Source organism: Corvus moneduloides, chromosome 12 (assembly GCF_009650955.1).
Source record: "Corvus moneduloides isolate bCorMon1 chromosome 12, bCorMon1.pri, whole genome shotgun sequence".
Lineage (NCBI taxonomy): Eukaryota > Metazoa > Chordata > Aves > Passeriformes > Corvidae > Corvus > Corvus moneduloides.
The window spans coordinates 2063655-2089393 of NC_045487.1; the positions used below are offsets into that span (position 1 = coordinate 2063655).

Genomic DNA, 25739 nt, shown 5'->3' on the forward strand with positions numbered 1-25739 from the left:
GCTGCTTGTCGTGTCACTGGGCACCGCTGAACAGAGCCTGGCACCGTCCCCTTGTCCAGCCTGAGCCTCCCCTCGAGCCGGTGCCCCTCCATGCCCTCCCCTGAGGGGGGGCCATTTTGTGTGAGGGGAGGGGGCCATTTTGTGGGCTCCACGTTCTCCTCGGGGCGGGCATCAGAACGAACAGAACATCGCGACGTGTCCGAGCTGTGCCAGGGCTGTGCGGGCGGTGCCGGCCGGTGTGCGGGGCTGCATTAAGCCCTCTCCCCGGCCCTGCGGGGCTCCTGACACCGGCTCAGGGAGCTCCCGCCCCGCTCCCTCAGCGCGGGCGGCGGTCCCCAGTCCGCTGGTGCGCTAGGGGGCGCTGCCGCCGGACACAAGGAGCGGCCGGGGCGGAGCGGCCTCGTCCCGGCCCCATCCCGGGGCCTTCCGGGGTATCCCGGTGTGATTCCCGGGGAATCCCGGCCTGCTATGATCCCGGTGTGATCCCGGTGTGATCCTGGCCCGGCCCGGTGTGATCCCGGCTCGGCCCGGCGTGATCCCGGCCCGGTGTGATCCCGGTGTGATCCCGGGGTAACCCGGCCCCGTCCCGGTGTGATCCCTGTGGAATCCCGGGGTATCCCGGCCCCGCCGCCATGGGGAAGAAGGGGAAGCGCGACAAGAAGGGGAAAGGCGCCGAGAAGACGGCGGCGAAGATGGAGAAGAAGGTGTCCCGCAGAGCCAAGAAGGAGGAGGTGACGGGCGCGAGTGAGGGCGCGGGGCCGCTGCGGGTGCCGGGGAAGGATGAGGACAGGGTTGGCAGCAAAGGAGCGAATCCAGACGGAACCTGGGCTGTCCAGGGAAAGTGTGGATCAGGGAACCGTAGGATATCCTGAGTCGGAGGGGACGCACATGGATGATCCGGTGTAGCTCCCGGCCCTGCGCAGACACCTCAGCAATCCACCGCGTGCCTGAGAGCAGTGTCCAAACCTGCTTGAACTTGGACTTCCAGGGATGCCCCATCCCTGGCAGTGTTCCAGGCCAGGCTGGACGGGGCTTGGAGCAATCTGGGATAGTGGAAGGTGTCCCTGCCCACGGCGGGGGGCTGGAATGGGATGAGCTTTAAGTCCCTGATTCTCTGGTTCTAAGCAGAGTCAGTTACTTGGTTAAATCGCATCGGGTCCATTGTGTGTGACAGGAGGTGTAAAAGAAAGACACGAAAGCACAGTTTAAGGCTCCTTTTTTGCTTTCCATCCCCTTCATCCTTCTGGTCTTAAAAACAAAAATCTTTGTTTCTCGCACTCCTCGAAGGGCTGCTTGTATTTAAGCCTTTTCCGAGCGACTCTTCCCTGTTCAAAACGTGGTGTTAGTGGCTTAAAGACATGGAAAGTGTCCCTGTAGATGTGTCCTGGCTGCAGGGAGAGCTGATTCCATGCTGCAGAGGCAAAATTCCGACACTTTGGAAATCTCTGCTTGGCCCACACCTTCAGAAAGGTGACCTGAAGGGAGGAGATGAGCAGTGGGGTTGTGGGAGAGACCCTGGCTCAGAACCTCCCTCCTGCTGCAATCCTGCTTCTGCCCTTGGTCTGTCAGCAGTTTTGGGGGGCAGATTTTGGCTTTAATTGAGTGAAGTTGAAAGGGAATAAAGAAACACGAGGTTTCTCTGGATATAAAAGAGTTTCCAGTTGTAATTAGGCAGGGTTTTCAGTTCTTTTTTTTTTAAGGGAGATTGTGGGAGTGCGTGCTGGTTTCATGTGTGCTTCTGTGCATGTCAAGCAGCTCATGTCTGGCTTTTTATTTCCAGGAGGATCTTGAAGCCCTGATAGCAGAATTCCAGAGTTTGGATGCTAAAAAGACACAAGTAATTGAGTCATCCTGCCCACCCCCCTCACCCAGGTAAGAGCTCGTGTGAGGCTTTGGCTGCCACTTGCAGAGCAGTTGGGGGTGCCTTTAATGGCATTTATTTATGTAAAGTTATTTCCCAAGAGTGGAAGGTATAGCTGATATCTGGAGTTAGAAAATACCTGACATCTGGAGTTACGAAACGCCTAGAATACTGAATACCTGGTTAAAAAAGGAACCAAAAACTTTTTGGTGCCAAAATCCCCTTTTTAACCATTCCATCAGCACAAAAGAGGCAACGCAGAGTCAGATTTCAGGGCTTTGAGGGAAAATAAAAGTGAAGAGGAAGTTTTGGATTTGGACTAGAGGGCTGAAGGGAATTCAGAGGCAAAAGGATGTGTCATGAGGTAAAAAGCACTTTATTAAAGTGGGGTTCACGTACTTGGGGTATTCAGGAGAGCAGTGACCAGCAGCAAGTGCAGAATAATGACACAGATAAATGGAGAGGAGACAGCGCAGAGTTCTGGGCCCTCATAAAAGTCATTTTTGTTCCTGCCACCCCAGCATTAAAATTCAGGAGCTCACGTCAAAGGGGGAGTTAAATCACAGAGTAACGTGTGCTCCTGAAATAGGAGAGGCTCTCAGACAGTGCCCAATTCATCTTGGTGGAAGTTTTGGAAGAGATTAATTTCTTTGGAGAAGTTTTTAGCCCTGGGGTGAACATCACAGGAGGGTAATTTGGCAGATGATAGAGAGACCTTTGTGGCTGGAGGGCAGAGGTGCTGATGCCTGATTTAAAGGCTCCAAGGTTCAGGGTTTTAAGGACTTTCAGATCTGTTTTTTCCATCCTTGTTCTTCTTTCAGGCTGAACTGCTCCCTCTGTGCTCACCCCGAGAGAGACGAGCTGATCCTTTTTGGAGGTGAATATTTCAATGGCCAAAAAGTAATGTATACTTCATTTTCTTTTTCTTTATCTGCCCCCTCCCTCCTTTTCCTGTAATTTGCACGGGTCTCATTTGAAGGGAAATTCAAGGCAGAGTCATAAAATATGTATTTGTCCCTGAATGAGAGCAAAAGAGCCTTTAATTCTGCCATGGGTCTGTCTCATGGCTGAGCAGTTGGCAGGAAGGAGACACGCTGGAACCCAATAAGGAGTCAGAGTGATTGTCTCAGCATCAATATTTCAGGGCTTCATAATTTCTCCAGACTTAATTGTAGCCATATCTGCCCCTCATTTGGGATAACTAGAAAAGAATCTCTTCCACTTCTCAAAACAAGATATTTCTGCACCTTTGCTGCTGACAAGGCACTGCCTGCCTTGGAGGTGGGAGCAGCAGCAAATTATTGCTCTCAGGAGCACTCTTGCTCCTGGATTGCTGCAGGTTGCAAGTGGTTGTTGTGCTCCTGGAGACAAACTGCCCTGGAAACTCCAGCCTGGCAGTGATATTTGGTCACCTCAGGGTTACCCAGTGTGATGAGCTGAACTGATTCTGCCTTTTTTACCACCTGGAGCCGTTCTTTGCTCTGGAGTTGAGCAGCTTTAACCTGAACATCTGTGTTAAGCTCCAGCTTTTTAAATCCTGGTATCTCAAGCTGTCACCAAGGGTTTGGGTAAGAACATTCCCAGCCCGGTGGAACAGTTGTTGCCTCCCAATGCAGTGCAGGAGTTTCTTGTCCTTCCCTGCCCGCTGAGGAGGTTGCGCTTTGCAATCTTCACCCAAATTCCACCAGGCAGAACTGAGCTGAGCTGAGCTGCTGTTTCCTGTCCCTGTCCCACAGACCTTCCTGTACAATGAGCTGTACATTTACCACATCAGGAAGAACAGCTGGGCCAAACTGGAGATTCCCAACCCACCCCCGAGGCGTTGTGCTCACCAGGTAAAGCTCTGGCTGCCAGAGCAGCAGCTGGGATTGTTTTAAAGATTATTTGGGAGGAGGGTTTTAATTTTTTCACCTCCTGAGGGTTTCTTGCCTCTCTTTGTTCTCCTCATAATGAGCTGCCAGTGGTGTCACTTCAGCTCTTCTGCTGAGGGGCCTGTCCAAGGCTGCCCGAGGTGCTCTGATCCCTGGGTGTCCTCTGGAAGTGTTCAGTGTGGAATGAAGGTTTGGGGTTGTATCTGTTGATCTGGCAGGACTCAAGCAGAGCTAGGGGGGCAATTCTTCTTTAGAAATGAATTCTTTTTGCTGCATTGTACAAGGACCAGCTCAAATGCATAATCCCAGGGGGCCCTGGATTTTCAAACTGGAATTTGACCGAAGTGCCTTATTGCCTTCATGGCCACAGCCCTACATCCATGAGCATCCCAGACACTGTCACTGCTGCCAGCAGGGAGCACTTGGGCTCTTCTCCACCTCTCTGGAAATCCAGGTCACAGGCTGCTTGTGAGGATGAAGGATTTGGGTTTGTTTACTTTATGTGAACACCTGCACAGTAGAAACTGGACCAAAGACTTGTATTTCTTGCAGGTCTTTGGCCCTCACCAGCTGATAAATTTTCTTAACCTGCTGCAGCCAGTGGGTGACTGGTACCTCCCAAAGCTGCCATACAGGATGTGAATGTCCTTTTCCTGCCCATCCCAAAGCTCTCCAGAGCTCCCTGGTAAGATGCAACACCCCAATTAGGTTCATATCCCTTTGTTATGTTACTAAGTGCCAGTCTTGCTCCGAGCTGCGTATCCTTGAATTGAAAGATTCTGACTTGATTTTTGGGCTATTTTGTGTTGTTTGGACTAGAACTTGATTTCAGAGGCTGCATTCCAGTAGCCAGCAGGTGGCTGTCGAGCAGCTCCATCCAAAGGGAGCAGATCAAGAGCTGCAGCTGGATTACAACAACAATAATCTGAGGAGTCCTGCTTTCAGCAGTGTTTCCTGTCTGATAATTAATTATAGTTTCACAGGGGACAATTCAGCCTCATGAGCTGACTGGTTTGTCTTCCTTGTGGCGTTAATGCATAGCTGAGAGTTAAACAGAAATGTGTCTGGGGGTGCCAGGTGCATGTTTTTAGTTTTATTTGTCATCCCTGGTCTCTGACACACAATCCACTGTTGGAGTGGAGGTGAGAGGAGCTAAGGGCAGGTGTTGGCAGTTGTTCCAGGAAAAGGTTTGGTTTTGTCACGAATTTCAAGGCAGCTCTTGGAAAGGTCACCCACAAGTATGAGCAGGCTGTTGCATAAACCTTCCCCTTAAGCTTTTAAGCACAGGATGCCCATGGAATTCAGGCACATACCTGCTTTGTTTAGGTAACTTCATGTTCCCACAAATCCTGCCTGAAAGCACACCCTGGATTTTCTTACATAATCATTTCATGTTTGGGCTGGTTTATGGGAGGGCATGGTCCTGTGTGGGGCTAAAAATCTTTTTCTGCTGGGAGAGACAGGCAGGGAATGAAGCCTTGTGAGGAAAGAGATTATCCCAAAGTTGATCTGTGATGGGTACCCTGGAAGAAAACACAATTTGAAATTTGCACAGCCACAGCATTTCCCTCTTGGGATTCCTTCCTTCTTCCTTGGTCCTAATACAGGTAATTTTAATGAAGTAGAGCCTTGCTCTCCTCCCTGCTTTTAACTGGCAGCTTGCATGCCAAAGGTGTTTTGGTGCTGTTCTGTGCCAAAAAAATATAAAAATACCCCTCTCTGCTGTGACACAATCAGAGCAGTAAGAGTCTCTCCTCTTGTCCAAATGCTGCACATTTCCTTCTGTGTTTGGGGTTTTTTTTTTTGTTTGTTTTCTTTTCTTTTTCTTGTTTGGTTGGTTTTGAACAGAGGGAGTCGAACAGTTTTTGTTAAGCTAATCCCAAGATGTTTCCTAGGAAACTTTGAACTTCCCTCAGGAAGTGGGAAGAGCCCAGCTCCTTGGCCAGCTTTCCCTTGCTCTCGGGAAGGTGTGCTAAACATTGAGTACTTTTTATTCCAAATTCTCCTTCCTTCAGCCCCAGAGAGCTGCTGTTGTTTCCTCAGATTTGGAGCCGTGTGCTTGGCTGGTGAACTTATGTGCCTGCTTTAGAATCCTGCTCTGATCCAGCTCTTCCCTCTCCTGCAGGCAGCTGTGGTGCCCACGGCTGGGGGGCAGCTCTGGATCTTCGGGGGGGAGTTTGCCTCTCCCAACGGGGAGCAGTTCTACCACTACAAGGATCTCTGGGTCCTGCATTTGGCCACCAAGACCTGGGAGCAGATCAAGTAAGTGCTAGGCCTTCATGTCTGGACCATGCTTTTGCCAAGAAATTTGGAGCAGTGATCCCTGAGATCCCTGGAGATCTCCCAGTTGACTGGAGCAGCCAGTTTGTATCTACCCACGGAGCCAGCTTCATCCCTGGGAACTGGCATTTGCTGCCTTGAGATTCCTCGGGATAAACAAGCCAGTGATTGAGACCTGTCAAAGTAAACAGGTGCCAAATGCCTTGGTAGTTTCTGAGGGGAGTGAAGGTGTAAATATTTTCAGTGGATCTGGCCCAAAGTCCTCTGTTGATGTTTCCTTAACCTTTGGCTCCTCGTTTTGGCTCCTCATGTTTGTGTTTTCCTGAGAGGAGTTCTGACATGACACGCAGTGGACTGAGAGACAGGAGATTGGCTTTGGGTCTGAGTTTGGCATTGGCTTCCTCTTGGACTTGAGGTTGTCTTGTACTCAGAACACAGCTTTGGGTGGGCTGGAGCTCCAGATCACCCTCAAAGTGCACTGGGAAAAGCAGCAGCTTTTGAACACTTAGGAGCTCCATGTTCTTCCTTCAGGTGGGAACACCAGATCTGCCCACGTTGATCCCTTTTCACCCTATTAAGGCATGGGATCTGTAATCTGTGTCTCTCACCCTGTTAAGAGTCTGGGGTCTGTTACCTGTCTCTGCCTCTGCTTGCACAGTAGCTGAGGGTGTTTTGGGACGAGCTCTGCCTTGGCACATGCCTGAGGCCTCAGAGTGACTCACTGTGCCTGGCTCACCTTTCTCTCCTCTCCCTGCAAAGTGAGAGCATTGGTAGTGCCTGACAAGTGGGAATTTGGAGCCTACTCCATTTGAGCTTCCTGCCATGTTTGGGTGGCCCTTGCTGGAATTTTGGGAACACCCATGCCCTGGTCCCAGTGTTGGAATCAGACAAAGCACATCTCCCATCCTTGGGCTGAGCTCCAGGAGCTGCATTAATGACGCAATGGGAGGGAATGGCTTTGTTTTAATGCTGACTTGGCTGAGCATGAAAATCCAGCTTCTGCTGCCTCTCTGCTTTTCCATATGGCATCTTGATCAGGAGCCTGCTTGGAAAGGGGAAAAGGAAATTGTTGAGATGATTGTTGAGTTCTGCAAGGGAGTTTTTCCAGCTTCTTTTAAAACTCTGATCATGACACCTGCTGCACTTCACTTCCCTCAGCATTTCCCGTTTGCTGGGTCATGGTGGGGAACCATCCCTGGCACAGGCCAAGGAAGAGTTCCATGTATCCAGTGTGGTGCCAGTGTTACCCCAGTAAATGCCAGGTGGCAGACATGGGGTACAGACTAGAGCTGGGTTTAGAAGACATCATTTTAGTGCAAATAATAAAGAAAATTAATTATTCATGATGAAATGTCTGGACAAGAGAGGCAAAGTTTCCGTTTCTGTTCCCATGGGAGGGATAACAAGTGCCCCATTCCAGGTGGATTTGATGTGTTGGTTTGTCCAAGATGACCCTGCTGTGATCTAAACTTGAAGTTCTAGAAAATCTGGTTATTCCAGCCCCACAGTTCAGATTCCAGGCAGTTATATTGTCCTTCCTGGCCTACTCTTCCTGCCACAAACCTGGTGCTGTGAGGGGCTTGACTGTAAAACACTTGGGAAGAGAAAACCTTGACTAACTGTGAAACTTTGCTGTGCTGGGGAAGTGCAGCTCCATTTTCTCCTAGCACAGAGCGCAGTGGTGCCAGGCTGCCTGGCAGAGTTCAAAGTTGCTATATTTAGCAAGATTTAGCTGTGTTTCCTTGCATTTTGCATGCACAAAGATGATCCAAACACAGCAAATCCCAGCCCGTTAGAAGCCGTGCCAGCAGCTGACTTTGACTTAGTGCAACCACCTTATCTTGTGTGTGATGCACGAGGTTTCCTCAGTCCGTGAACTGTTTGTTACCCTGCCTTGGAGCAGCAATATTTTAACCTAATTGCCTCATTCCTTCCTAGACAGAACATTCCCCCTCAGCTCCCTGTGGCCCAGTGCACTCCCTCAGGGAGAGACAGGGAGCATCCTTGGGGCTCGTGCTTGGGAATTGCCACATCCCTCTGGGGTTGTCATTTGAGCCAGTGGAGCTCCCTTCACTGAAATTCTGGAATGCTGATGGTACTTCCTGTAGGATTTGGTGGGATGTGGTGCTGTAAATATCCCAGTTTCACCAGTGTCTGTTGAAGTGGAGCAGTCCTTGCAGAGCAGGGTGGCCCAGCACAGGGTTGTGTCTGATGGATGCCTCTCCTTGCACACCAGAAAAATCAGGTCCTGCCACACCAGGTAGAAGGTGCTTAAAGAAAAGAAGGGTGTTCTGGTGTAAATCAAGTAGATTGTCAGCCCAGAAACGAGCTGGTTCTTTGGCAGATCAGGAAACAAATGTACAACTGTGGATTGACTTGCAAGGGCTTGGAATTGAGGATTTTGGGTCCTGTGCCAGTTGTGTTTTCCTTTCTCACCTTCCACCTGAGTGTCCAAACATGAGGGGACAGAATCTGTGCATGCCACTGACCCCAACACTGGGGCATTCACAGGGAAAGTCGTAAAACAACACAAATCCTGAGTTCAGCTTCCTCTGAAGGATAAAAGTGCTCTGTCCTGAAGTGCCCCTTTGCTGGGATGTTCTCTTCACCCCCACTTTTATTATTATTGAATGTTTCCAAGCTTCACCTGAGCGTTCTCTGGATGAAGAGGTAGCTCCTGCAGCCTGTAGCCACTGGGACAAGTAATTCATGAATCTGGGGGCTGAATTCAGGTCTGGTTTGTTACTACAAGCCCCAGAGTAACTCCACGAGCAAAAGGAAATTCCTTATGGAGCAGCTCAGATCAGCCTCATGCTGTACATGTGTAGAGCCAGTCCTCAGCCAGACTTTTTAATCTATTTTTAAAAAAAGTCTGGAGAATTTACAGCTCCCTCCCACACGTCTGCTTTCTGGTGTCAACCCCATGAAATAGAGCATTAATCATAAAGTCTGAGAAACCATTTCCAAAAGGTTTCTTTGGGACCAGGAGCAGTGAAACAGGTAAAAGGGAAGAGTTTGTAGTTGGAAAACAAGTTGCAGGAAGACCCTTCTGGAGCAGGAATGAGGTTCTGCATCACTGCCAGTCCTGCCTGACTGTGCCATTTGTGCCTTGGAGTTAATTCTGCATAGGTGGGAGCTTTATTAAAACACATCAATGAGTAAACTTTTTATTGTTCAGGATTGATTTTGAACTTGGAGGAAACTTGCTTGAGAAACAAGGCGCGAGATACTCTGGGAACAGGATTTTAGTGGTCATGTTGGGTTTTAATTCATTCTCTCCTTAAAAAAAAAAAAAAGGTGATTTTAAAAGTGCCATCTTTTGGAATAATGACACGGGAGCTTTGTTACAGCAAGAGAAAATAATGATTTCAGGGCTTGATGAAATTAATACCAGAGGTGCTGTTCTGCAGGGTGATACTTAAAAACCCAGTAAATGCTTGGAAAAACCACCTCTCTGTTAGAATAAAGAGTCCAAGCAATCAATATTAATTCAGTCTTCCCCAAACACTGCTGTTCTGGTGGAGTTTCTCATTATCACAGGGGTGAGGTTGTCATTTTCCATGGTGAATAAGGGCCCTCATTTTCCCTCTCCACAGAAATCCATCACCACATTCCCAGCTCCCTGCTGCCACTCCAAGTGTGGTGGGGGGCAGGGTCGGGGCTTTAGGTTTTGCTGCTGTTTTCGACTTCATTTAGGCCCTGATTGTGCAGTCACTTCCACACCTTAAGGCTGCCTGTTGGAGGAGTCTTGCTGGGCTCAGTGGTGCCAGCTGGGCACTTTGGGAGACTCCTCAGCGAGGGAAAAACGGGATGGGTTCCACCACGGGGGCAGGGAAGAACACACGCAGCAAACCCTGTTCTCCCTCCAGTTTGGCCTAAAGCTGGCTTTGTTTGAAAGTTCTTGGAGTTGTTTTTGTTGTCTCTCACGTGGTGCTGTGGGTGAGCGTGAAGGAAGGAGAATCCATGTTGGAATGGTGTCCAGCTGCCCGGCTCCTCGGGAGCTTCTTGGATGTGACAGATGGAGGGGGTGTTGCTTGTTTTTGGAAGTGGAAGCAGCACATCTAACTGAAAGGTCAGGAAAGCTTGGAAGGAGCAGGGATGTGTAGCTGCTTTTGAGCATGTAGGATCATAGAGTGAGTCACAGAGTCATGGAATGCTTTGGGTTGGAAGGGACCTTAAAGCTCATCCAGTTCCAACCCTGACACCTTCCACCATCCCAGGCTGCTCCAAGCCCCAATGTCCAACCTGGCCTCAGACACTTCCAGGGATCCAGGGGCAGCCACAGCTTCTCTGGGCACCCTGTGCCAGGGCCTGCCCACCCTTGCAGGGAAGAATTCCTTCTCAACGTCCCATCTATCCCTGCTCTCCTTCAGTAGGGTAATGATGACAATGATGACTTATTTTGCTGCAATACCTTTGTTCTTGAGGAAATCTGAGTAATTCATGAAGTGTTTTCACTGGTTTGGTGTCATACCCAAACTGAGGTGGATGAGTGAAGGTGTTGTGGGTATGTGATTTCCTAAGACACTGAAGGAGGGGGGATGTCGGAGCCAGGTTTTGTCTCTCAGTGCTTGGAGAAAACATCTCAGTTTGGAGCGTCTTCCCTGTAATTGTGCAAGCGCTGTTCATTAAACTCTCCTGAAAAATCAGCTCCTGAGTCATCACTGAAAAGACTTTGGGTGCTGTTAGGGTGGTTTATCTTGAGGAATAAAATTGTCTGTGCTGCCATCCCAAGAGTTCCAGGAAGAGCACACGTCCTGTTCAGGAGAAAAGCAGACACGGATTGAGGCAACCACGTTCCCCAAGGTTCCCATGTCCAGGAGAGGTTGAGCTCAGCCAGCTCAGCTGCCAATGACCAACAAAAAAGGCCTGATGCACTACCAGGAAAGGGGATTTGGCTGAGAAATGGAATTTCTTTGTGTTTCAGGGCACCGGGAGGGCCCTCTGGACGAAGTGGACACCGGATGGTTGCGTGCAAGAGGCAGCTGGTCATCTTTGGAGGTTTCCATGAGAGTGCAAGGTGGGTTGCAGGGGTGGCTGGGGGTTTGAGTCCTCCTTAAAAAGGGCAACAAAATTTCACCAGTAACAGAAATATCTGGGTGTTAATGGGAGGATTATCCTCAGCAGAACTGGGACTGAAGTAGATTCTTGTGTTAGGAAGACAAGGGATCTTGATTTAAAGTCTTCAGGTGTGGGAGAAATCATTGTAGCACTGAAGTAGCTGCCCATCCTTGTAGCCAAAGCTCAGTCCAGCACTTTTGGCCTCTGAATCTTACCAGATCCTTATCTTGTAGAAACATCTTCCCCTGTGGGGTGTGCCATGCTGTGGGATCACAGCTGGGCTGTCACGGGGCTGGGAGCAGAGCTCTGAAGTGCTGTTTTAGCCTGTCCTGAGCGTGCCCATCACAAAACGTGCTGTGCCCGTGTGCTCTCCCTAGAGATTACATCTACTACAACGATGTGTACGCCTTCAACCTGGACTCCTTCACCTGGAGCAAGCTGGCTCCAGCAGGGATTGGGCCTGCTCCAAGATCTGGCTGTCAGATGACTCCCACTCCCGAGGGCAACATCATCATCTATGGAGGCTACTCCAAACAGGTGGGGGACACTTTGTGCTAAGTCAGATGTTGTCCACAGGCTGGGAACTAAAACAGGCATCTTCTAATTACGGCTTTTTTTCCGTGCAGTTCTGCTGGTTGAGGGGCTAATCTTGGTTCAAATGAATTCTGTGTTTTCCCTGCTGTTCTAATCCAATATAAGGAATTGATATCACCGAGGGAGGAATAAGCAACTGGGAGAAATGACATTTTTTTGGCAACTTAAAGCATTCTCCGGTATTCCTTTGTGTTTCAGCACTTGCAGGTTGAAAGCAGCAGTTGCCAGGAGACTTTTATTTTGTGCCATCCGTGGCAGAGGTGAGGGAGCAAACTCAGTAAGCCAAAAAAGACTTTTGATAAGCACCAGACTCCCCCAGCTCTGCTCCTTGCTCCGTTAATCTTGGGAATTTACACCAGAGAGCCCTTTGGAGCACATTCCTTATTGAGCAGGTATCCCTGTCTCCGTGCTGGGCAGCAGGAAGGAAGTGTTTCATTGAGCAGAAGGCTCCTGCAAAAGCTTTTCATGTTGGGGATGCAGGCAGAGGCCCTGGATCCTGCTGCTCCCGTGGAAAGGCAGCACTTCCAGCTGGGGGAGGAGGACGCCTTGTTCTTCTGAGGGGAATAAATGAACAAAGGAGGGAAGCAGGGAGAGGGGAGAGAAGGGAGTCAGTCTCTCTGTATATTTAGAAGCATTTAGGCCTCCTCAGGGCCTGAGCTTCGGGCTCTGCCTCATCAGATGTGCGTTGGATTCAACAGCAGTAACGACTCAGAGCCTTTCCCACCTGAAAGGGCTTTGTCCTCTTCCCTCATCTGTCCTGTTTCCTCCCTCCTGAGGGTGGGAAGGAAGCAGGAGCCTGCATGCTCTGCTAGGTGTGGAGTTCTCCTGGAAGCCCCATGGAAATACAGAAGTCACATGTGTTTGCAGCTGGTTCTGTTCCACTTCTGCTCTGGGTTGCTGTGGGCTGCTAAAAATGAAGAAGGGATGGAGGGAATGCAAAGCTGCCCTCAGCCTTTGGCAGGGCACTGGGCAAGGCTAAGAGCTGAGGGAAGTTCTCTGCAGCTTGAAAAACAGCTTTTCCATTAAGACAGACACTCCATTAAGGCAAAACAGACATTCCATTAGAACAAGACATTTTAAACAGATGTTAAAAGTCTCCTTCCTTTGTCATGTAGAGAGCTCTGTGTGCTTCTCTCTGAGGGGCCATTCCTGACAGGCTCTGCTGTTGTAGCACAAACTGACCAAAGCTCTGGACAGAATTTTCTCTGCAGCCTTTAGGAACAACAAACCTTCAGCACGCTCCTGAAAATTAAATTCAGCAGGATATGGCCCCTCTAGGAGAGACCCAATTCTGTTAATGTGTGGCTATTTAATTCTCATTGTGTCTTCACTTAGAGCTGATTGTGGAGCTGAGTGTCTGGGTTTGCTTTGAAGTGGAGAAAATGTGTTTGCCTGGGATACTCTTGGGAGAAGGTAGACGTGGAGAAAACAATACTTAAGTGGAGTTGGGCAGATACAGGAGAGGACTTATTCCTTGTTTCCAGTTAGAGAGGCAGATACTCCAGTCAGGGGTGCTGTGCAAGTATTTTGGGGCATATGAAGACATTTTTCCATCTGAAACCAGGCAAATATCCAAGCAAAGCACCATTCATCAAATGTAGAGTGTTCTAAGAAGAGGCAGGACTAAGTCACACATGCGATGGGAAATTTTGAAGGGAAGAGGAGAGGAAAATCATAATAGGTCTTCTTTCTGAATAGAGACATAATTTGGCTGTCACAGTGCTGGAGGAGGGTGGTGACATGGCAGGGCTGCTGTCGTGTGATGGGCAGGGAGCTGGGAAGGCAGAAACAGAGTTTTGGTCCCTGCTTTGATGTCCTGAACTTGCAGAAGTGATGTGGAGAGTCTGTTCTCAGTAACGTCTGTCAGTCCAGGGCTGAATTCCCTTCATGGGACCTGGATAAAAAAGTCTCTTTCCTGGCTGGGGAAGTAGAGGCAGAAAAGATGGAAGTGACTTGTCTGAGGCACTCCAGGACTTGCAGAGCCAGGACCAGCACCTTGGTCCCCACACACCTTTGCTGTGCCAGCCACTGCATTTTCCCAACCAAACCAGGCTGCAAATGGCGAAAAAGGAGCTTTCCAGCCCTGGGTGTGACTGCCTTGAGATGCTGGTGCCTGGTATTTTAAAAAGCAGGATTCTTAGCACAATAGTGTCTGTGTGCTCCTGGTTCATCAGTGGCCTGGAGACGATAAAGACAATTTCTGTGATCTCCTGCAGAAGGGGATGTTGTAGGTGCTGCCAGCTCTGCCTAGAGCACACCTCAGAATGCCCAGAGGAGCTCAGACTTGCTCTCCTGCTGATCCTAAAGATGTCCTGAGCCCTTTGCCGTGCTGGGGATGGGGCTTGCTGCAGCGAGCTGCATTTCAGGCTGTGTGAAGGACCGAGGCCTCTCCATTGCTAAGCAACAGAGGGGCTGGAGCTGCTGCTGCTCCGCCTTGCAGGTGCAGCCTACAGGCCAGGGGAGGGCTGGAGTTACACGTGGGCAGGGCTTTGGGATGCTGGAGATGGCTGGGGTGTGGGGATTTTGTTGTTGGTTTGGGGTTTTTTTAGTGGCAGTTGTCACAAAGCTGAAGTGGATTGTGCTGGGACACGTGGAAGGGTTGAAGTGCCTGAATTGTAAGATCTGGTGGGACTGGCTCCCTCTGTAGCTCTGCCTGCTGAACACTTCTGCTATTTGGATGTTTTTAATCACTGTTGATCTCATATCAGACATTTTTAGCACGTGGAGAATCCTGATTCCACTTCCCAAGCTCTCCCTGCCTCAGTTTCTTTGCTGTCTGTCAGCAGAGTTGGAATTTCAGCTAATACCTGTAAAGCTCTGGTAACTCCCCACTGTACCTGCACGTGCAAACCACAGGCTGTCCACAGTGGATATCCCAGCCAGTTTTGTGCTGGAACACAAACACCTGGAACTTTAAAGCACAAAGGATAATGGGGGAGCAGGAACCTCTTGTCAGTGATGGAGTGATTTGCTCAGGGCAGACATGTCCTGGCTGGGAGGGGATGGATCTCTCCAGCAGCTGGAAGTGTCTGTGAGCTGGGGAAAGCAGGCGTGTCTGTGACAACAAAAACTGACTCCCACTCCGCCTCATGGCGGTTTTCTGAGCCCAGGGAGCTTTGTCATGTTGCACTCACAGTGTGTTTACTACAGGCAGCTTTTCAGGAGGAAGGAATGCAGTTATTCCACACAGCTCGGATGGTTGTGGAGCCAGCTGCTCTCTCTGTGTTTGCTTCCCTGCCTCTCCTGCCATGCCCATCTCGCTGTGCTCCTCACACTTCACCTGTGTGCAGTTGTGCAGTGCCTGGAACACGCTTCCCTCTCCTCCCCCTGAGAACTGAATACCATTCCCTGGAATTGGATACCAGGCCCTGCAGCAACAACAAAACCTGCCAGCTGCAGGGTACAGGTGTGCAGCAGGACTCTCATCCTGCTCCTCATCTTTCTGAGGGCTGAACCTCGGGATCCACTGCTGGGATCCCACTGGCATCCTGGGAGCACAGTTCCTCATCCCAGCAACACCGTGGCCCCAGGAGGACGGGAATTACAAGGAAGCAGGAGCTGTGCATGAAGGATGGGTGGATAATGACATTATTAACAGACCTCCTACAGTGGTGTGGCACAGAGCTGCCTTGGAATGCTGCTGTTGCCATGAGCACTGGAATCCAGGGCTTACAGGGAAAGGAGCAGGGAAATCACACTGGAAGTCAGGCATTTAATTGCTTCAGCTGAGCTTTCATCCTGCCCTTGCTGCTGTCTTGCTGTTGCCTTTTGTAGGGGTGGGAGTGGGGTTTCTGCTTCTGTTTGGGAGAACGAACCTGTTGCTCAGGGCTGTGTGGCACCCCAAATGCCACAGCTGAAGTGGGGCAGAGGTGTCACCTCTGCCTCTCCTGTGCTGTCTCGGGTGGGTGATAGGGACCCACAGCCTGGGCTGGTCACCAGGCTGTACCACATGAGGTCCTTGCAGATCAGAGCTTCTGCTCAACATCCAGGGGCAGAATCCCAGAGGGCCTTACAAGCCCTGGGAAGTTGTTGTGTCCCACTTTGGGGGAGTGGGAATGTGCTGCCTTTTACAGGAGTTAAATCAGTCCCTTGAGAGCACCTGGCCCTGGCTGTAAAAGGCAGGAGGACCTTGGCTCTCCTGTTTCCTCAGTGCTGCCCATGTCCTTTGTTTGCAAAGCAGTTGGTTTTAATCCCTTGTGACAATTGATTTCTCCTTTCTGGGTCCCAAAATTCCTGCATCCCACAGTCTCCATACAGCCACAAATCCCCACAAACCTGTGCTGCAGCCTGGAGAGCCCTTCCTGCTGCCACAGGCAGGAACTGTGGCACGTCACAGGGAGTATCCCTGTTTGGTTTCCAAACCCTCCATGGTTTGGAGCTGCCTGATGCTCCAGAGCCTCCTCTCTGGCCTCTCCTTGCCCAGTCACAGCGTTTGCCTTTTCAGTTGGGTCCCCTCTATGGTTTGGGCCACTGAAGCTGTTTCCCTGAGCATCCCTGTGTTTCCCTTCCCTGCAGAGGGTCAAGAAGGATGTGGACAAAGGCACCCTGCACACGGATATGTTCCTGCTGAAGGCTGAAGGGGCAGGCAAGGAGGAAGGTGAGCGCTGCAGGCTTGGGAATGCAAATCCTCTCCCTTCCTTGGAATAACACACCAAAAAAACTTGGGACCAAATCCCCCTCTCAGTGATAACCTCTGTGCCCCAGTGTCAGCTCAGGAAGAAATCCAGGAAAAGAGATTTTAGTGATTTTTTCTTCGGTTTGTATGTGGGAGGGAATTAAAACAACATTTCCAGATTCTGGAAATTCTGTTTCTGGGACATTTTGATCAGTGCTTTCCTGTTCCACAACAGAAAATCGTTGGGATTGCAGAATTCTCCTGGGGTGGGGTATTCCTGGGTACCTACTAAAGGTGCTCTATCCTTCCCTCCCCAGCTGGAGGAGGGAGAGAAAATCCAATGGGAGACTCATGGGTTGAGATAAGGACAGGGAGAGATCACTCAGCTCTTTCACTGCTCCAGTGTGGGCCCATTCCATGGGGTACAATACTTCTGGAACAGACTGACCCGTTGTGGGTCGTTGGTTATCTTTGATTGGAATGGGAATTCCATGGTTTTCCTTAGGAGAGAGAGTATTTTGTCCTTCACTCAGGCAATGGGACAATTTCCTTGGAGCTGAGTTTCTAAAATGTTCAAATTGTGATTGATTACTCCAAACCTGTCTGGAATGGGATTTGGGAAGGAGGGTTGGTCACCGGCACCGTCTGGATTCCAGGCCCTGTTTGTGTTATTCCTATTTGTAGTTTTATCTTGTTGGAATTGCAGTTCCTTTGGAAGCACAGGGCCTGGCAGTGCTTCTCCCAGCCTGTATTTCAGGGATTTGCTCTGAAGTCAGAGTGGAAGGGGCTGGAGAAAAGCAGAAGGATAGAGCAAGAACCTTGTTCTGCTGCTGAGCCCTTTTGTAAAGCCTGGTTGGGGCTTCTTGGGATGAGCTGTGTTTATTTTTGGGGGTGAGGCAGTGCTGCAGGGTGGCAGAAAAGGTGGAGAGAACTGATGGAAGGTGGGAGGGCTCCATGGGATAACTGAGGGACATTTTTTGGTGCTTGAAGGCTGCATCTGACCAGGCCTTGTCTGAACTCCACCCTCCAGTAAAGGTGCAAACATCTTTCAAGAGGCTCCTTGCCCCAGAAAGCTCCGAAAATACCATGAGAATGTCCAAAACGGGTCATGGAATTCCTTGCTGGAATTCTGGGAGGCTTTGGAATGCACAAACCAACGAAGGATTCTGCTCTGCTGACGCTCCCATTTGTTCTCTCCATTGCAGACAGGTGGACCTGGAGTCGGCTCAGCCCCTCTGGAGTGAAACCCACTCCCAGGTCCGGCTTTTCTGTGGCTGCTGCTCCCAACAACCGCTGCCTCCTTTTTGGGGGGGTGCACGATGAGGAGGAGGAGGAGAGCATTGAAGGGGACTTCTTTAATGACATTTATTTCTATGACATCGGGAAGAACCGCTGGTTCCCTGCACAGCTCAAGGTCCGGGGTTAAATACAGTCATTTAATCATCTGACACATCCTTTAGGCCTGGTTTGGTCTCTTTGAGCTTTCACAGTGTCACAGACTGGTTTGGGTGGGAAGGGACCCTAAAGAGCCTCTCATTCCACCCCTGCCATGGGCAGGGACACCTTCCATGAGCCCAGCTTGCTCCAGCCTGCCCGTGGACACTTCCAGGGATGGAGCAAGGAATTTTCTCTCTTTGGAGGAAGCCTGTGTTTCTGGTGGTGCACCTGAGCAATCCCTCTCCTCCAGGAATCAGGCTACCCAATTACTGTGGACTGCAAAATGAAGCAAAGCAGCTTGAAAACGTGTTTCTGGTGGTTTTTGAGGCCATCTCCAGGTCAGACCTGTGAGTCTGACATGAGGTAGTTCACTAAAAGCTACTGTGAAAGATCTGTTTGGGATCAAACCTGTCCCTCTTCTCCCCAGTGTTGATGAGCTGCCAGAAGAGATGAAATATTAACCTTGGCTCCAAGAGCTTCAGAACTCAGCTCAGCTCTTGGATTGTGTTTGAGCCACTCTCACAGGCCAAGGGAGGTGCAAACCTGGTTCAGCTGCTTCTTCCCCCTGCCCCTTCCTGGCTTTGTTCTCCAAATGGAGAAGTCAATCCCATAATAGGCAAACAGCCACTCAGGTGGTTGCTTCTGCCTTCCCAAATTGTTCTCCAGCCCTTCTGTACAGTACTTCCAAGACCTGGAGTGCTGCCTGGTAATGGGCTGTAATTCAGCACCCAGCAATTGTGATTTCAGGGAATCGTGGGTTACTTTCCCTTGCCACAGAACAGTGGCCTCTGTGTGCTTGTGGCACCTGGAGCAGGAGAGCTGCTCCTCTCTTAACAGAGGAAGCAATTCCACGTCCTGGATCTCCACTGTTCCTTGTTCTAGGCTGGGAGAAGCTCATGCTGTAGCAGGGGGCTGCAGTGATCACTTGAGACTTTAAATTGTGATGAAAAATAGGAATTGTCGCTTCCCTCCCAGCAGCATCCATGCTGTTGGTGTGAACTGCTGTTAGGGGCACGCAATTTCCCCAAAATCTCCTTTTATTTCTGTTCTCAGGGCCCGAAATCAGAGAAGAGGAAGCGCAGACGTGGCAGACAGGCTGAGGCAGCGGCTGCTGGGGAGGAGGAGCTGCAGCTGCCGCCTCCCCAGGGTCCCCTGGAGATCGTCAAGGAGGTGGTGGCAGAAGATGGCACCATCATGACCATCAAGCAGATGATCCCTGGAGCTGCAGAAGACAAGGACAGGTCTGCTTCAGAGGAGGAGGAGGAGGAGGAGGAGGAGGAAGAAGGTGGAGCCCTGGGGCAGCCCGTGGAGCCGTGCCCACGTTCCAATGCCATGGTGGCAGTGAAACACGGGGTCCTCTACGTGTACGGGGGCATGTTCGAGGTGGGCGACCGCCAGGTGACCCTCAGTGACCTGCACAGCATCGACCTGCACAGGATGGACGAGTGGAAGGTGCTGCTGGAGATGGATCCAAGTAAGCCCTGCTGGGGGCAGCTCTCCCTGTGCCTTCAGGGGAGCAACACTGGGGAGAAAAACAACTGTGGAGCTTCCTCAGGGCTGGTGATGAGCCTTGGGGTGGAGGTTTTCCTGGGAGTGTGTGATAATGCAGTGTCTTACCAGAAACGTGTGTGGCCCAGAGCTCTGGGGTCACTGTAGAGTGAGCTCTGCCCTGTTATTTGGAAACCCAAGACCTGGAAACAGAGTTGTGGTGGCATGAGCCATCCTGGGAATCCTGCTGTGCCCGGCTCATCCGCTCCACCCTCAGGGATGCTCCTGCCTGTCCCCCTGTCTCAGGGCAGTGATGGTCTTAGGTCCTGCAGAGCACGTGGGCATTACCTGGAGTTCTCTCTTTGTACCTTAATTATCTCTTTGTTCTGTAATTATCTCTTTGTACCTCTCTTCTCTTTCCTTTGTCCTCAAAGAAACCCAGGAATGGCTGGAGGAGTCGGAGTCGGATGAAGAGGAGGATGATGATGTGGAAGGTGCAGAGGGAGGGGAGGAGGAAGAGGAGAGCTCTGAAGAGGAGAGTGAAGATGAGGAAGGTAATTATTAATGAATAATTAATAATTACTCTCCATACTAACCCAAAGTGGGGTTTAGTGCAGTGCCTGGTTCTGCTGCCAGCCTGGAAAGTCTCCCTGGCATCCCGGTGAGTTTTCCAGCAGAAGCAGAGCTTTCCTGGTACATTGCTCTGGGGATACAAGAGAATTTCTCCTGGCTGCTGGTAGATTCTCAGGCTGTCACGTTCAGCCCCATGTGGCCTGGCTGATGTGGCCCTGGTGAGCTGTGTGTGACCTGTCTTTGTCCCTCTCTTTGCCCAGGGGAGCAGCAGCACCCAGCTGTGCAGCCTGGGGAGGCCCAGGCCCAGTACCTGGCCAGGACAGAGCACTACTGGCTCAGGCTGGCCCGCAGCCACATGGGCCCCGAGGCCAAGGACAAGAAGGTGCTCAAGGTGGCTCATGCCATGGCCAAGACTTTCTATGAAGATCCCGTGTAGATGTCCTGAGGCTGTTCCAGGAGTGAAGGAACGTGTTGAGAGCAGTGGTCAGCCCTGCTGAGCTCAGCCTGATGTCCATCCTGGCATTCCAGCCTTTCCCAGCTCTGAGGGCCTCTGGGCTGACCGGCCTGGATGGATGCTCTGGATATGCTGTGACTCCTGGGAATGCTGTGGGAGGGTCCTGAGGAACAGGATTGCTGTCCAAGCACTTGTTCTGCTGAGGTTGGGCTGTGCAACACCGACCTTGTTGTTCCAAAGTTGTTTGGGGTCTGTCCAGACAAATTGTGCACATGACAATGGTTCACTGGTCCCAGATTCCTGGCTGGGGCTGGGACATGTCTCCAAGGGTTCCTACAATAAACTGGCTCGGTTACATCATCTTATTTTGCTCACTCAATCCCATCCCAGCTTTTCTACTTGTGTGGAAAAGGGATTGCAGTTCCTGCTGTGAGATGTGCAGGCAGTGGTTCTAAAGTGCACCAGCAGCTCTGAGATGCCTGGAAAAACCTGGGAATCCTTTCCTGCCTTACCTGGGAGATGCACATCGCAGAAACCTCTTCCTTTTCCATGTTCACTGTAGTTTTGCCTTTGTGGAATCTCCCAGTTCGGTTTTTCCCCCTATTGGCCCAGTTGTCCTGCAAGTGAACTCTTCATGACCAGTGAAATTCCTACCTGCAGACCTTGCTGAGGCCAGGAAGGAGTGGGCTGATCCAGGGATTTGTTTTTCCCCCGTTCCAGCCGCTCTCCTCAAGGCATCCCTTCCTTCCCAGCAGAGCAGTGCTGTGTCCTTGGGGACAACAGATGGGATCCAAGTGGGTGCTGCAGCAACCAAGTGGTGCCTCGAGGTGCCACCAGGACTGGCTGGCCTTGTGCAGGGAATTCCAGGTGCCCTGGGTATTCCTCTGGCAGGGCCTTCCCCAGGGATGCAGCTCTTGGGAGAGCAGGGCTGGGATCTGCCGGGCTAATTAGGACAGAACATAGATTAAATAGAGCTGACAGGGAGCTTTAATTGGTGAGAGAAAAATGTGTCTGACAGGGAGGGACCTTCCCCATGAAATAACAGGTGAGAGGTGAAAACAAAGCATTTATTGATGATCTGGGAAAGGAGGAAACAAAGCATTTATTGATGACCTGGGAAGGAATTCCTGCTGCTTGCTCAGTCACTCACCCTGTTGTCCTCTCACTTGGGGGAATCCACATCTTTCTGTGCAAAGCTTTGGGGGATTTGTGAGGGTGGGCAGGCCCTGGCACAGGGTGCCCAGAGCAGCTGGGGCTGCCCCTGGATCCCTGGCAGTGTCCAAGGGCAGGTTGGACGGGGCTTGGAGCACCCTGGGATGGTGGAAAGTGTCAGGGTTGGAACTGGATGAGCTTTAAGGTCCCTTCCAACCCATTCCATGACTCAATGATCCTACAACCGATGCAGTCATTCAGGAGCTGTCCAAGGAGCTGAGCTGTTCCCCTAAACAAGGAAAAACTGCCTCTGCCAGGATTCTGTTCCGTGCAAACCCCCAGGCCCCAGCTCAGGAGATCCCATCCCATCCCTGCTCTGTCCTGCCTTAGCACAACCCTCTGGAGCTGCCCTCTCTGTGTGACAGCTTCCAAAAATCCCTGCTTTCCATCCTCCCTTGCCTTGCCAAAGCTGCCAGGATGTGTAATTAGTCCTTAGGTCTCAATTAAGCCCTTCACCATCGATCCCACCCTGTTTTACTGTCGCTCCTCCCCTTCTGTTGCAGTCTGGCTGTGTTTTCCCGGCAGCGCTTCCTGGCAGAGATGCTGCCACAGCTCGGGATCTCTGGAAGCTCTGGAAGCTCAGACCGTGGAGAGTGCTGGAATCTGGGTCTTGGGTACAGCAACCCAGACGCCAGATGGGCTGGGGAGAAGCTGACATGGCACAGGGCGTTTGTCTTCCTTCCTTCTTGCTTTTCCCAAGGATGCAGTGCTGGACCAGCCCCTCTCACACAGGTGGGATCCAAATCTCCCTTCCCAAATTCCCCCTTCCTAATGGCTCTGCTGTTCCAGCCCCTCCTCGTGCTGTCAGAACACAAAAATGCCAGTGAAGCCTAAAAAATGATCCAAACCTTCAACTATCCAAGTGCCTCTGCCAGCCTGGACATAAAGCAGCAGGTCTGGATAATTTCCATGGATTTATGGCCCACCTTGATGGGCATTTTAATGGGCCTTAGGTAGATCTGCAGCAGCCAGGCTCGTAAGACAGGGAAATACACTGAATTACCTCTCTCTCTGGGCTACTTCTCGGGAATATTTCTGGCCTTGGGCAAATGTGAAAAGCCCAGAACTGAGACAAATTGCTTAACTGCCCGGGATTAAGAAAGGAATCATTCTTTTGGACCATGTGGGTTGGGAGCCAATTAATATTAGTCTGTGGCTGTCTTTCCTACTGAGCAAAACTCAGCTTGCCTGGGTGGAACAGAGAGCTGGGAAATCCAAGCTGGATTTGTGCTGGTCCAGAGGCAAAAGCAGGAATAACTAGGCAGGCACCAGTGGGAAAAATCCAGTCAGGAAACCACCAGTCCTTTTATTTGATGGATAACAAGAGGCATTTTGGTGCTGTTTTACAGATATCTGAATATCTGTGTGTGCAGGGCTCTGTTTAACCTGCTCCTGACAGGCCCTTTGTTTCATGCACCAAAAGAAAAGTCCTCGAGAGTCTTTCCAAAGAGTAAACACAGAATTCCAAACCCCAGGGGTGAATTCCCAAGGCTGCAATCCCAGTATGTCGTTTTTTGGTTCATTTCAAGTGTGCAGCAACCGTTGGGGGGGGGGGAAATGATGACTAAGGAGCCAAAAGGAAAACCCAAAACAACACAAAAAAAGGAAGAGGTGGGAAGATGATGGACAGTTACCGTGGAGAATGGAATTTCAAAATTATCCTTTCCCCTGTCCACCCATAGCCCTGCGCCTGGAAAAGGAAAGGAAAGAAAAGAGGAAGCAAAACTGCGACAGGAGGGAATCAGACCATGTAAGGAAAAGAACTGAATTTAACTGGCACATGCTCTAATCCTTAGTTTATTTCTGGTTAAAAATATAGCAATCCAGTGCAGTGTAATAAGAAATCTGCTGAAAAGGTAGCAGAGAAACAGCTAAAACAGAAGCAAAGCAAAGCTGAGTCCACGAGTCCGGGCTGTATCCAACAACTCTGGATGTGAATGTCGAGGAGGGCTTTTCCCTCCTTCCCCACCCCCAAAATCTCCTGTGAGGGTCTCACCCTCCCCCTCGGGAGCTGCCACCCTCCTGCACCCTTCTCCTGCTGCTGGAGCTGCAGGGGGGGACAGTGAGGGTGGGATTTGGTCCCTGGCCCTACCAAATCCCAAAGGAGCCGTTGGAGCTGGTGGTGGTGGAGCACCATGGGGAGGGAATGGGAGCTTTGGGAAAGCCACTTCCAAGGAACGGAGCGGAGAGCACGCTGTGTGATTGGGACCAGGACAGCTCAGAACAGGGATACGGCATCTTTAATGAGTATGCAGATTATCCGTGGGGACAGGGAGGGGACAAAATCAAGGCAGGCATAGTACAAAGATGGTAGAAACGAACAAATTAAGTGACATAGAAAAAAAAAAAGAAAGAAAATACATCCTTAGAGGCTGCCATTGCCAATGATGTTTGGTTTGATTTTCTTTTTTTTCCTTTTTTTTCTTCTTTTTTTTTTTTCTTTTTTTTTTCTTTTTTTTTTTGTCCTTTTTTTTTAAATACAGGGACATGTTGGAAGCTGGAATATACATCCTGCATTACAAAGTGCAAAATACTACATGCTCAGAGCCCAAGCATGATGTCTGAAACAGTCCACAGCAAGATGTAAGAGACAAACCCACCACCCTCTCCCTCCTCTCTGGGACCTGCTCCAGGTGCTCCTCCCCAGGTGCCTTTGAGAAACAGTTGGATTTTGGCTTGGTTTTGTTTTATTGTCATCCTCAGTGGATTGGAATTGAGCCCTCTGTCCCCTGTCCCTCCCCACCCTGCTCCCTGTGCACACGTTTTGGGATGGGCTGGGATGCTCCTCACCAGCACAGCACCATCAGCCACTCCATCCGTGCTGCTGGAGGTGCCTCCAAGGTTTTGGTTGTTTTTGGGGAATCCAGGTACACATTTTTAGCCAGGAGAAATTGGCTGGGAATTAAAAGTAGCTCTGGGTGGTTTTCCAGCCTTGCCAGGGGTGAGGAGCAGCCTGGGGAGGAGGAGTGAAGGCAGGAGGGTGGTGGGGCTGCTGCTCACACCTCGTGTTCCCTATTCCCCCCCTGCCCCAAGGAAGTTTGCAAAAAGCCAATTTTGGTTTTAAAAACAAGGATCAAAATGGGGCCTGTTCTCCCATTTCCCATCCAGACAGGGTTCATTCCTTCCCCATGCTCCTTCTCTCCTCCTCCTTACAGCAGCATTCCTCCATTTCCAAAGGGACAAAAGCCTGATTTTGCTTTTCTCTCCCATTTATCATTAAAGCTGTTATGGATTTCCCTGGGAATCTCAGCCTGGAGCATCCCAGAGCCCATCCCCACTCCACCCAAACTCTCCCCATGGTCCCCTTGTCTCATCTCCATTTTGGGGTTCATTGCTGTTGTTACAAAGACAAATTTTTTGGGGGGGTTGGGGGGGTGAGGGGAAGGGAAACAAGGTTCTTCTTTTGTTGGGATTCCTTCTCATCCTTCCCAGTGTTGGGGGGGCAGAGTGTTGATAGCATTTTGCCATGCCACACAGCATAGTGTTATACAAGCAAAGAATTTTGGCTAAAATCCAAAAAACATTACCCAGGAAAAAAAGGCAAACTGTGAGTGAGACTCGATCGTTTGTTGTTCTTCTGTGAAAAGACTTGGAAATTGTCGGAGGACAGTTTGAGTTACGATTTTTCCCTTTGTTTTGTATTTTTTTGTTGTTGTTGTTTGTAGTTGTTTGGTTCTGGTTTTTTTGTTTTGTTTTGTTTTTGTTGGTTGTTTTTTTTTCCCCCATTCATACATGTAACTGTTATTTTTGCAAACAAGACAGTCTTGAATTAGATGAAAAAGTTAATAAACAAAATGGCGACTCCAATATTTAGTAAGATCACCATGACTACCAGGATGGGAGCTGAACCCTGCAAGAGAAAGAGAAGGACAGGAGTTAGATGGATCCTTGGAATTCTGCTGGGAGCTCTGTGCAGTCCAGGCAGCTCTGGGCATGAGCAGATCCCAGTTTACACCTCCCAAAGTGCCCAGGAACCCTTGGAGGATTTCTTTAAGCTGCCAAACAAACACTTGGCTGCACCCCCTGACTAAAGTGGATCATGGATCATCCCATGGAATTCTGGCCTTAAAAGCATAACTAAAATCAGTTGTTTATCAGATGGTCAATGAAAAGGAAGAAAAACCCCAAACCTGAGATGATATTGGATCATAGAGTGGTTTGGGGATGGTTTGGAGCCGTGTCCTCAGGACATTTCCCAGTTGTTCTCCAGGTGTCCTGGACACCAGGCCAGACACGGGGTCCATGTTCAGGCAACCTTTTGGGAATGCTCTAATAACCTCTGCTGAGTTTATA

At 50.3% G+C, this 25739-nt stretch overlaps 2 protein-coding genes across 6 annotated transcripts in view; one reads left to right on the plus strand and one right to left on the minus strand.

Moving 5' to 3' along the window:
• Positions 1-398: 398 nt before the first annotated feature.
• On the plus strand, positions 399-25253 carry KLHDC4 (kelch domain containing 4). 5 transcript variants are annotated; one of them, XR_004242531.1, is made up of 13 exons: positions 399-731; positions 1781-1872; positions 2683-2761; positions 3598-3696; positions 5858-5994; positions 10940-11032; positions 11451-11610; positions 16183-16264; positions 17488-17696; positions 18773-19193; positions 19642-19761; positions 21950-22178; positions 23129-23154. XR_004242531.1 is itself a non-coding variant. In XM_032121556.1 (13 exons), exons 1-13 carry the CDS (start codon positions 633-635, stop codon positions 24002-24004), a joined length of 1734 nt encoding a protein of 577 aa, XP_031977447.1. In that variant the 5' UTR covers positions 399-632; the 3' UTR covers positions 24005-25253. The 5 variants fall into 5 exon arrangements, 4 of the variants coding, with proteins under 4 accessions (XP_031977447.1, XP_031977449.1, XP_031977446.1 ...); XM_032121556.1 differs by lacking the exon at positions 21950-22178 and adding an exon at positions 23930-25253 and having other exon boundaries at positions 23129-23196; XM_032121558.1 differs by lacking the exons at positions 21950-22178; positions 23129-23154 and adding an exon at positions 23930-25253.
• JPH3 (junctophilin 3) overlaps positions 23228-25739 on the minus strand; it is a 50698-nt gene continuing 48186 nt past the window's right edge. Inside the window, exon 5 of the mRNA XM_032121553.1 lies at positions 23228-25296. Within this exon, the coding sequence (XP_031977444.1) occupies positions 25216-25296 (81 nt within the window). The 3' untranslated portion in view covers positions 23228-25215. The remainder of the gene's footprint in view (positions 25297-25739) is intronic.

What these genes read in the sequence shown, in the direction of transcription:
- KLHDC4 (XM_032121554.1), top strand. Translation starts at nt 633, where the DNA reads ATGGGGAAGAAGGGGAAGCGCGACAAGAAGGGGAAAGGCGCCGAGAAG. An exon ending in CGAGGCGTTGTGCTCACCAG is followed by an intron (nt 3,697 to 5,857) that starts GTAAAGCTCTGG and finishes CCTCTCCTGCAG; the next exon opens with GCAGCTGTGGTGCCCACGGC. An exon ending in GGTTTCCATGAGAGTGCAAG is followed by an intron (nt 11,033 to 11,450) that starts GTGGGTTGCAGG and finishes TGCTCTCCCTAG; the next exon opens with AGATTACATCTACTACAACG.